The sequence below is a fragment of the Vigna unguiculata genome, chromosome 3 (assembly GCF_004118075.2).
Source record: "Vigna unguiculata cultivar IT97K-499-35 chromosome 3, ASM411807v1, whole genome shotgun sequence".
Taxonomy (NCBI): Eukaryota; Viridiplantae; Streptophyta; class Magnoliopsida; order Fabales; family Fabaceae; genus Vigna; species Vigna unguiculata.
This window is the reverse complement of record NC_040281.1, coordinates 13582595-13594879: the sequence shown is the minus strand read 5'-3', so window position 1 is coordinate 13594879 and position 12285 is coordinate 13582595. Positions and strand designations below refer to the sequence as shown.

The 12285-nt window shown below is 28.5% G+C and overlaps 1 protein-coding gene across 1 annotated transcript; it reads right to left on the bottom strand.

Moving 5' to 3' along the window:
* Window positions 1–6907: 6907 nt before the first annotated feature.
* Window positions 6908–9472, bottom strand: LOC114176489 (probable WRKY transcription factor 9). Its single transcript, XM_028061543.1, has 5 exons — window positions 9159–9472; window positions 8745–8882; window positions 8296–8658; window positions 8077–8190; window positions 6908–7866 (listed from the first exon to the last, which is right to left on the bottom strand). Exons 1-5 carry the CDS (start codon window positions 9393–9395, stop codon window positions 7246–7248), a joined length of 1473 nt encoding a protein of 490 aa, XP_027917344.1. The 5' UTR covers window positions 9396–9472; the 3' UTR covers window positions 6908–7245.
* Between the last annotated feature and the right edge of the window lie 2813 nt (window positions 9473–12285).

Genomic DNA, 12285 nt, shown 5'->3' with positions numbered 1-12285 from the left:
TTTATTTTGATTAATATATTTTCTTTGAATCCTTTTTATACAAAAGAATCAAGTTACATCCTCACCTTTTTTTTCTGTTTTATTTTTGTATTATATACTGAATTTTAAATTTAGACTAAATAGGATGTGTCTAATAAAATTATTGTTTATTTTAAGAATGTGGGAATTGTGAGTTTACCTCATGTAATTAAAAATATGAATTATTTTTTAATTTTGTGTTGATGGAACTTTTACTCCAACAATTTTGATAATTGTTGAATTTTAGCGTTTCAAATTTTAATAATAGATGGAAGTTAATTTAAAAACACTTTTTATATTATCGAGGTCTCATGACTAAATCTAGAGCTTATAATGAAATAATATTTATAAGTTTGAAGATGAAGCATGTTTATGGTGAGGGAACTAGAAATTATATTACAAAGAACCACTTTTTTACAGGTGCATGAAGACTATTGGATTAATATAATATAAAAAGGAAAACTTACAAACAATAAATATTTACGGGATGGTGAATAGTAAATTAATATTAATTTATTTATGTAATTATCAAGTTATTATGCCAGATTTAATTTTTTTTAGGGTAAATGGGAAATAAATGTGTAGTGAGATGATCGGTGAAAATTTATTAATTTTGTCTTATATTGTGTTTGGATTGAAGTATGGAACTGGAAGAGTAAATTTGCCTTAATTTGAGTTAATTTATAGGTGAAAATGAAAGTGTTTGAATTAAAGGAAAAATTATGTGATTTAAGTGATGTGAGTGAAAAGTTTATGACAATTTATATATGATGTGATTGATAAAATTTAATAAATTTTTATTTTTAATAAATTAAATTGTATGATTATTATTTTACTCTTCATAATAAATATAATGTAAATAAAAAGATAATGTTAAAATAAAATTAAAATTATTATTTAAAATTAGAAAAATATAACTTATTAATAATATCATTAATAATTATTTTTAATAAATTAAATTGTACGATTATTATTTTACCCTTCATAATAAATATAATATAAATAAGAAAAATAATGATAAAATAAAATTAAAATTGTTATTTAAAATTATAAAAATATAACTTATTAATAATATCATTAATAATTTAAAATAATTTATTAATATTTTCGATGATAACTTGAAATAATTTATAATATACATTATTTAATTTAATAAACAAAACACATCTCTACTTCTATTTAAATTTATTTCATTTTATATAATTTATTTATTTAAAAAAATTTACATATAACATATTACAAAACCACAATTATTTTAATTTGTGTTTCTCACTAATTCTAATAATAATAATATTATTATTATTATTAAAAAATAAAAATTATATACGTATATAATTTTTATTATATATATTATCATTATAATATATATATATATGATTAATTAATTGATTCATTTTTTATATATTATGTTACAATAATAAAAAAATATAATTAATTATTATTATTATTATTTTCTTGTAATTATTTTATTATTATGTAAATAATAATAATTATTATTATTTTATTATATTATATTATTTTATTAGTTATATTTATTTTATATTTATTGATATTTGTGAATTAAATTTATCCAGTTGCAAACAAAGAAAAAATATGGTAATTGTAAATTTTTATTAATATTTTATTATAGTTCATCAAGTTTCTTTGCAAATCTTTGCTATTTTGTTAAAAAAGTTACCAAAAAAAGTTTTGTCTAGTTTTTCGTTTTTAATTATCTTTTTCTTCATCGTTTTTTGTGTATCTTGAGTATGGAACTTATTGATGTTATTCCTTGAGTTGTGACTTGGAATGGAGAGTAAACGCGTGACGATCTTAGTTATTGGCTTAGTGATATTGAAAATCCAGTGTGAGTATACGAGTTGTGGCTCGAATTGGTTGACTCCATTTGATTTGCATTCACGGGTAGCGGCCTGTGATGTTGTGAATCTTGTGTTGAGAATACGAATTATGGTTTGTATTGGGGAACTTCACTTGGCGTTAGGGATGATAGTTCGTAATATGATATTTTCGCACGTGTGATCTACGAGTTGTGGCTTGTAGTCGTGGGAGCAAGTGTTATCTTAAGATCATTATCAAAGTGTGTAGAAGCTCAATTAATATGGTGGTTGGTCATGATTGCTAGTGCATAAAGAATAATTCTCAGGGAAGGTTCTGGGATTTATGATTATGCTTTGGGTGAGGATTTTATAATTTTGTGAGTATGTTTAATTATATTGAGTTCACCCTATCTGTTTGTGTTTGACGATGATCATGTAACTTGTTACATAAGAGCAAATGATATTTTAGGTAGAGCTAATGATGCATAGCGCAAAAGTGTGGGAGCCAAAGAGTGAGGTTCTTTGACGATTTGATTTACTATTTTATAGTTTTATGATTTAAACAATATTTGGAACTCGTTTTGTAATAAATTACTTTCAGATATTATAGTTATGGCATGATTAGTAAAGGTTTTTAATTTCTCTGCGTTTTGGGGAAACAATTTATTAATTACCAAATTATTAATTAATGGTGAATTAATCTTTTTTAAATTAGTAATATCCGGCTAGGATGTTACAAAATATATGGTTACATTTTTATTAATAAGCGAAACTTTTTTATGTTTGACTCTTTATGGTTAGGGATGGCAACGGGGTGGGGTGGGGTGGGGACGGATTTCGCTATCCCATATCTATCCTCGCAGAAAAAATTCATCCCCATCCCCATCCCCCTACCCAAACCCAACGGGTATCAAACTTTTGTCTCATCCCCATCCCCACCGGGTAATGGGTATAATCTCGTACCCATACCCGTACCCGTGTTCTAACTACTTCAATATTAATTTTTATAAAAGAAAAAAAATTACGGTAAAGAAAACATAATATTATCAAATATTCAATATTAGGGGGATGATTGTTTCTTCCATGTCAAATACTTTGAAATAAATTATAATTGTCTACATTTTAGATTAGAATACCAAATAAAATTTCATAAGAACCAAAACATTTATTAAATTTGAAAATTACAACATTGATGAAACTTAGTTGATAAAATTAAAAATATTTCAAAAAAAATATGAAAGGAAAACAAATATTCAAATTAAAATATATTTTAAATGTTTGTTTACTTCAATTTTTTAAATTCTAATGAATCTCTTTTTTATACACTAATAAAAGTTATAATACATCACTTGATCAAAATGACACAAAAAAACAAATAATAAACATAATAATAAAATTTTGACATAGATTTTGTATCTTTTGAACTTTAATATATATTGGACAGTGACAAAAAAATATTCATAGCAATTACATTAAATCTTTATATTATAGTAAATAAAAGTTATTTATACAATTAAAGTAAAAAAATTACAATAGGATTTATAATGAGTTATAAAATAACAAATAATTAGATAGAATATATCTAAATATTATTCTACATGATGAAAATAAACAATAAATAAAAATATTAAAAAACTAACAAATGTGTGTTTTAAAAATAATTTGAGAGACTATTGAAAGAAATCGCACAAAGAAAATCAAATGTATAATTAAGGTATGATAAGATGAAAAATACCTTATAGAACTAAATATTAAATTATGTTTGAAGTGGTTAAAATTAAATAGAAATATCTTTGTCATTAAATTACAAATAAATTAGTAATTAAATTGGTCACTAAATCAAGTACCGATTCAATCATTGAATCGATCACTAATTTAATCACTGATTCAGACAATAAATCAACTACTACCACCAATGACGAAAAATAGTGACTGATATGGGTTAATGACTAAATCAGTCATTATTTCATGTTTTTCTTGTAGTGAATTATCATATACTATTCCTAAATATCATTATATATATATATATATATATATATATATATATATATATATATATTATATATATATAATTTTAACCACTTCAAACATAATTTAAAGTTAAAAAATTACAGTATGATTAATAATGAGTTATAAAATAAAAAATAATTAAATAGAATATATCGAAATATTATTTTACGTGATGAAAATAAACAATAAATAAAAATATTAAAAAATTAACAAATGTATGTTTTAGAAATAATTTGAGAGACTATCGAAAGAAATCGCACAAAGGAAATCAAATGTATAATTAAGGTATGATAAGATGAAAAATATCTTAGAGAACTAAGAAAACTTTTCAAATATCAACATATATACTCAATGGTTGAAAAATAACGAAAATTATTTTAATGAAACAAAAGAGTTCTTCAAATTAAACAAAAATTAATAATAATAATAATAAGTAAAGAATTTTTTTTATATTACCTTAAATATAGAGTATAAACATTCTCATGTGAAAGGAAAATATATAATAAATAAAAATATTAAAAAATAATAGAAATATTCAAATGTGAGGCATAATTTTTTTTTAATTAACATTCATCATTTTAACATTATTACATAAAGGTTATGATAAGATAAAATATATATTGGAGATGCGAATGAGTTTCATGACAAACCAAATAATTAAAAGAAAAAAAAAAAAAATATATATATATATATATATATAAAAGGTTACTTAATTAATTGTGAATATTTTAATAATTTAAACGAAAATGGAGATATGGCGGGGACGGGTATTATGGCAGGGATATGTATATCCCCATACCCAACTGAAAAAGTCGGAGATTCCCCATACCCATACCCAGTCAATGCGGGGATTCCCCGTCAAAACGGGAACGGGTTCGGATAATACCCACGGGGACGGGTTTATTTGCCATCTCTATTTATGGTTAGATGTAAAAAGTTTCATTTATGTTGGAGTTTAGGGGTCCGACATAAATGGGTCTTTTAATGTTTGACCACAAGTTTGATGTAAATAACATCAACATGTTAAGGTCTGATCCTTTGTTGTCAAATGTAAAAAGGTCTCATTTACATCGTAAGCCCTAGGGGGCTAACATAAATGAGCCTTTTTACATCTGTTCACAAGGGGTTTGACGTAAATGAATTTTTAAAATATTGCGTACAACTTTTCTTTCTCACTTATTTTCCTTGAAAACCAACGCACCTGACTTCTGTCTTCTCCAACAATGACCCTGCGTGTGGTGGAGGTTCCATTGGTGACCAAAATAACACTTTTGTTCCTCTTTTATGGATGCTTTTTTGTTGGAGCAGTTCTTTATCCAATTGTATTTGTGTTTTGCATTGAGGTTTTTTTATTATCGATAATAACAAATATATTAAAAGGGACAATTGGGTTGTCCCAACATATATACATATAATTGAAAAAAAAAATTGTCATAATTTGTTAACACGTGTACATTGTAAATTTGTGCATAAATTTGATAAAATGTTGGATTGGAACATTTTGTATTGTTCTTCGAAAATGTTGGATTGTAGACTTCTTATTTATTTATTTTTATTCTGGAATGATTTATGTATGGGAAATGAACAATTAAAGATATATTTTGTTTTGGAAAATTTTCTTTATTACAAAATTTGGTTTCAAAATTTGGTTTCGTGCAAAAACAAAAACAAATTTAAAAAGAAAAACAAGGAAATTTAAGTTTGTTGTAAAATTTAAGTTTGTTTGTGATTACAACAAACTTAAATTTGTTGTTTTTTTATTATTTAGAAATCTATTAAGATTTAAGTTTGTTGGTCAACAATAAACTTAAAATTTAACTTTGTCAAATCTAATTCTATTCTAAAACAGACTTTAAAATGCTTAAAATAGCATACTTAAAAATACTATCTTGCTATAGTGTACAAAGAGATAAAATTAAACACTTAAATACCACCATATTAGGCTTGCTAACTTAAATATATACTTACACCAACCTTTCTCTTTTCCTATGTCCTTTGTTGTGTATTACAAGTTGAGGTTAGTTGTTTAAACCTTTACTTTGTTCACATTGAAATTGTGATTATTTTTGGAGAATTCAATAATGTCTACTTTTGTTGTTAATGGGTTTCTTGTGGGGGTTGTGGGTGTTTTATGATAATTGATCCAATTGCATTTGGGTTTTTGTGGGTCAAGTTTGTCATTGAGGTATCTGCTTTATATTTTCATGATTATCTTTAAGATCTTAATCATGTAAATGTATGAATATCTCCATTGTGATTCTCCATCATTTTTTAAATTGTTGTCATTTGTGTTTCATATATATAGAACAAAGTCATTAGAATTGATATCTTTCTGTATTTTAGATTTTTCTCTTAAAAGACAAAATCAAATCCTTTTTAAAAAACACAAAAAAAAAAAAATCTTTTCTAAATACGTTGTAGCATCTTAAATACTTTATTTAATTAAAATTCTTACCCGATCATGAAAATAAAACTCTTTTCTATAACTTGCCACCACCATAAATTTATACTATAGCATAGAGAAATTATCGATGTTTTAACAATCCCTTTAAATCTTTTCAATTTACCAAGGCATTACTATGGTGATCCTATTATAGTCTTAGTGAAGGAATGATTTTAGAAACAAGGTGATAGTATGAATTTAATACTTAATACAGTATAACTATTTATTTTCTTTATTATATAAAATTAAATAAATAAATAAAGAAAATAAAAAATCAAACACGCCTTTAGTCTTCCCCTTCATCATCATCATCCTCATTTTCATATTCTAAAAATATAAAGAACTAGTGAGTGACAGATATTACTATACCTGTATGAACACATGCACATTAATTAACACATGCTTTTGAACTGGATTTGAACTTAAGGTAGCAAATTTTCTCAATTAATTAAATGAAACGCGTAACCATATTCATTTTCTATATATCACGGATCCCTCCAAAAAAGAAAAAAAAAATTAATTTTCAAGAATCAAATAAATATCTTTAACCATCAACTTGAATCCACATGAGTACACTTATATGGACTTAAAAACACAGTTAAGAAAGACTTTGCAATACTTTAATAATTGAGCCTTGCGAACTGCATTAGTTAAAAGCCGTTTTCCACGTGTATGGCATCCAACTAGTTAATTACCCAAACCGTACTTCACAACAACCAACAACAATTAATAACACAAAAATTTACAAGGAAAACAGAAGAAACCACCCCTGTATGTTATTTATACGATGATACATAAAATGTAATGTCTGACAAGTCTATTGAACATGTGTAAAGTATAACATTCCTGTTTTTCTTCAACTTACTCTTATCTTCAAGTTGAAAAATCAAGTGTGGCTTATCAATTTTTTAAAGAGATTTTCTACGACCCAATTGGTGTGACAAGCTAGAGCTAAAGCTAGCTACCATTTTGGCCACTTCTAGGACCAAACGAAGTCCCTATAGGATGAGTAGCAGTGTGGCTCTCTTTATTCATGAGAGATGTTATGGCTGCAGCAACAGCAACCCTAAACTTAGGATCTGAGGCAATTGCAGACACATTCTCATCAAGTGGCTTGCTTTCTTCTCCTTTCCACATTCTATGATCATGAATAATGTCCACTGGTCTAGGCTTGTGAAAATTGTTGTTCATTGTGATTGCACCACCACCTTGGTATTTGTTTTGCATCCAAGAAAAGCGTGTGTCAGTTGTGGTATTGGAGGAGCTACCGGTTGAAAAACGTAGTGGTTCACTGAGGTTGCTTGTGAGATCAAGAACAACCCCTTTGGATGGATCACTGGGGTTTATGCTCCTGAAATTTGAAGCCGAGTTTAATGGGTGGAAGGTGTTGTAAGGAAGAGGTGCTTGAGTGAAACTAGAAGTGCCATCTGAAATAGGGTTGCTTGAATCTAGCAACATGAAGGAAGCTGCTGCAGAAGCTGTAGAAGCCATGGCAGTTGCACCCACAGGGAGTGGATGGTTATGTGTCCCTTCGTAGGTTGTAATAAGAATCGACATGTCATCGATGCATCTTTGTACCTACACATACAAATTTAACAAACACAAGATATCAAAATACTCGAAACCTTCACAAAACAAAAAGGACAAGGCTTCAACTTAATTGAAACATATGCTTAAATTAACCCTAACAAGGCATCTACACAGAATGTGTTTTTTTTCTTGAAAAGTGTGAAACTTTAATGTCAAAAACGTTATTGTGCAAGTGTATAAACAGTTGAGAATTATTACCTGTTTCCTAACGGGGCAGCCTGGGGCTACAGTGCAACGATAATAGGCTCTTGGACATGGATTTCCCTTTGCAATTTTCTGTCCATATTTTCTCCATTGGCACCCATCATTCATCTGTCACAACATTGAAATGATTAATTAGTTCAATGTGAATCCAATCATATAAACAATGATGGTATATATCAAGAAAACTTATGAACACATAGATTTTGAACTCACTGTGGCAGATTCACATCTTGCTCTAACCGAAACCCTAGCCTTTCTGTTTGGAGGGGAGATAGCATGGGTAGTGATACCAGGTAACTCATGTGTCCGCTGTAGTTTGTTCTGCACTGATACAAAACTTGCCAATTGCAGATCTTTTCTCTCTTCCTTATTGTTTCCCACATCACTTTCTTTCTGACTCGTGCTTGGTTGCAACCTTAATGATAAACCCAATTCACTCTCGCTTAAACTGTCATCATCAGTGTTTGGAGGAGATGGAGCACTTTGAATTTTTTTGTTCACGATCTCAAGAATTCTCGATGGTCCTTCACCGCTGGTGGTGGCAATGTCTTGAAGGGAGAGAGAAATTTCATGATCCTATAAAAATGGGATCTGTGTATTATTATATATAGAAAAAATATATATATAGATGGAAGTCAAAAGATGAATATAATAGGATTTACCTTTCTTTTATTGTTTTCCTGGATAGCTGAGAATTTCATCTGCAGATCATAATAGTCTTTCATTGTTTGTTCTACAACTTTCCTCAGAACTTTGTTTTCCTCTTTCATACTCTCCATCTCCATTTGTAGGACACTTAACTGGAGGAAAATACCATACCCTTTAACGTTCTAATTGAACAGGTCTACCATATGTATCATATATGGTGTTTATTCAAGCAATTAATAATCATCAAAAGAATTCTGCGTTTTCAAGAGTTACACACATGCATATGCATAAGAAAAACAATGATAGAAACAAGGGAATATATATAGAGAGAGAGAGAGAGAAAATAGTTAGTCAAAAGAGCTGTTAATTTACTCATTCAGCGTTATGGTTTTGGATCTGTTGTTGATAATGAAAATACAAGTAAGTACCTCTTTGGATTTTGTGTTATCTTGCAAAGATGTTTGAACCACTGATGCATCATCTTCTATTTCACCAGCTGCAGCTTCAGGGACTTCTTCCTTGTTATGATCCAGAATCTGTGCCATTTCTTCATCCTCGTTACACTCTTTGATTTGCTCATCAACTTCTGGTTTTTGTTCATCATCAGCGTCTATCTTCAAAGAGAGATCAATCTCCATGTTGGTGGGGTTTTGGGCTCTACCCATGAATTAGGAGAAGGTTGAGAGGTTCTGAAGAATCTCGTTCTTTGTCCTCTCTTACGATTTATATATAAAAGTATATACGCCACTTTTGAGGCACCAAAGTCAATTCCCTCGTCCCGAAGACGTTTCTTATATCTTGGACACACAAGGACGCATCTATGATTTGACTTTAGTTGGCTTCTTAATGAACCTCCAATTAAATTAATCACTCTATAAGCTTCTATGTTAAAATTTAATAAAAACAGGCAAGTGGGCACCCTACTATATTTGATAAGTGAACCCTCTCCCATTGCCAAAAAGACAAAAATAACCATTCATTGACCTTTTTAATTACCCTTTCTGTGATCAAGAATATCACTGAAAAAAAGGTGATCACATTGACATTATTACTAACATAGGCTTTATTTTTATCCTCTTAGACCACGTAATTAAGCCGCCTAACACCATGTTTAATTGATGCCAGCGTGCTAATAATAATACAAACCTTTTTTCATTACTAACACTAGGGCACACGCTAGGGCACGCACTATCATGAATTGCATGCTTCTCTTTTTATCTGTGCATGTTATTAGGGCATGACTCGCATGAAAACCAATGCCCTTTTACAGTGGAAAAGAGAAGCCATTTGTTGAACATTGAAGGGGGAACTCGTGCTGCATGTGCCTGCTAATGGCGAACAATTTGACGAGATTCATTCCACCTTTTTTATACAGTTGAAAAATACACAAAATATATATATTCTAAGCCTTAACATGCAGCTGATTAATTATAATATTTGAGTTAATGTTACATCATCTATTACCATGGAATATGAGCCCCGTACGAAATCCCATATGAAGGAAAAAAAACCTTGGGATCAGATCTTGATTTTGTCAACTCTAAAACCATATTTAACTTCCCTTACATCTCAACTCCTACTTTATACTTAGTTGTATATACTATATACTTTACTTCTATATACTACCTCCCACGTTATACTTTAATAATCAACAAACAAAAAAATTAAAAAATATCCATTTTTTCGCAGTAAACTCTTTCTGTAAGTAAACAGATTTATTTATTATATATACACTAATCTATTTATATACAAATTTGTTTATGATATTTGTTTGGACCTTCAACCACACACACACACACACTACCTCTTTATTTATTACATCATTCTATCGTGTCCCACACACTATTTTTCTTTCATCCAACTTTAACTAGAAAACGAACCTTCTCCCCTTCTTCTTGGCCAATTATCTGCATGTTGTGTACTGGGATTTGTTTCTCATTTATTTTTAAATGTTGTAGATCGATGACACCAGAATAATTATATATAGTTGTAGGCTGCAGAAGTTACAAAGAATTTAATTTAATGATGTTAAAGAATAAGGTATGTATATTGATTCGTATTTTCTTATTTATGAATAAAATATTATTAAAAGAGAGTAGAAAAGGTATTCCAACCCAAATACATTAGTCCAACAAGGTCAAATTTAACGAGATGCATAAAGATAAGTTACGTGATGAATACACCAAAACCAGAAAAAGAACATTGAACATGGTTTATCTTGACGTTAAACCATGTCGACAATTTAACCATTGAAATAAAAGGAAATACTTTTAAACACTATATTGTTTGCTATCCATTAATTACTCAACTAACTAAAAAGATGTTCAATTGTACATTACTTCTTTCTTCTTTAAAGAGAAAGAGAGAGAGAGAGAGAGAGAGAGAGAGAGGTTGATTTTTAATTGTTAAAAAAATGAAAGGCCAGGAAAATTCTCTTTGCCCACCCAATTTTCAGGCTTGTGAAAATATAGATCTATGTTTCCATTAAATAAAGTTTTCACACCCTTCTTGACTAGATGAATTTTAGCTTTCTCCATCTCCATCCTTGAGAAAAAAAAAAAGTTTTATTGACATTTGAATTTGAAATATAATACTCAATTTTATTCGTAACACATGTTTCTGTCAAAGTCGGATTTGTTCCCATGGATTCAACTATATATGTATATACTTCTCATGACTACACGTGGATCTATAATACACGCTCCATGGAGAAAAAGAGAGATGGGAAAAAATAAATTGAAGGGAGTGAGTGTGAAAGGATGAAAATATAAGAAAGAAAATGGAGAGTGAAAAAGATATTTTTCTTGTGTTTATCTTTTACTCCATGTTTCTATAATGAAAAACGTCACATTCAGCACATGAAATCAGATTGTTATTTGAATTAATTTTATATTGTTTGAAAGAGAAGGAAAAAAAAAAACATAAAAATAAAATGGAAAAATGGCACACGTGACATACAAACCTCACATAACACATATGTGGGTGATTGATGTTTTTAAGGAAAAAAAAAAGTGGGAAAGAGAGAAGGAAAGATAAACACGATGGTTCTTTGTGATATGACAGATGTCTTCAGTGCATGAAACGTATCCGAATATGCAAAGACAGGAAGATAAAGAAGGGATATTCTGTTACATTGAAGCACTACAAACACATGGAACACCATTCCATAATCTTGAAAAAATCAAGTATTCTCATTATTTTGCCCAATTTGTCTGAATTGTTTCTTTTGCTTTCCTACTCATTCAAAATTTGAGGTAATTTGAATTATAATTTCAATACGATGGAAATTGTATATTAATTAGAGGTAAATTAATTTTACAACATATAGATAAATATAAATATAATTTAATAAGTTAATTTTGTGAGATTGAATTAAAATTAAAATTTATAGAAAATTACTTATGTGAACATTATTTTTAGAATTTGTCATCATGGGAAAGAAGAGATTAAGAGTACTAGGATACACGATAGTTGCAATGATTCGTGGTGCAAAACACAGAAAATGTTTCAAGCTTGTTAATGTTGGAAAACTAATAAATAGTATAAATTTATTTG

Bases quoted from the DNA above. Each gene is read 5' to 3' on its own strand.
- LOC114176489 (XM_028061543.1), bottom strand. From the start codon at position 9,395: ATGGGTAGAGCCCAAAACCCCACCAACATGGAGATTGATCTCTCTTTG. The intron at 8,659-8,744 runs GTAAATCCTATT...CCATTTTTATAG, and splicing joins AGGAAAACAATAAAAGAAAG to GATCATGAAATTTCTCTCTC. The intron at 7,867-8,076 runs GTAATAATTCTC...TTGTATGTGTAG, and splicing joins GCTGCCCCGTTAGGAAACAG to GTACAAAGATGCATCGATGA.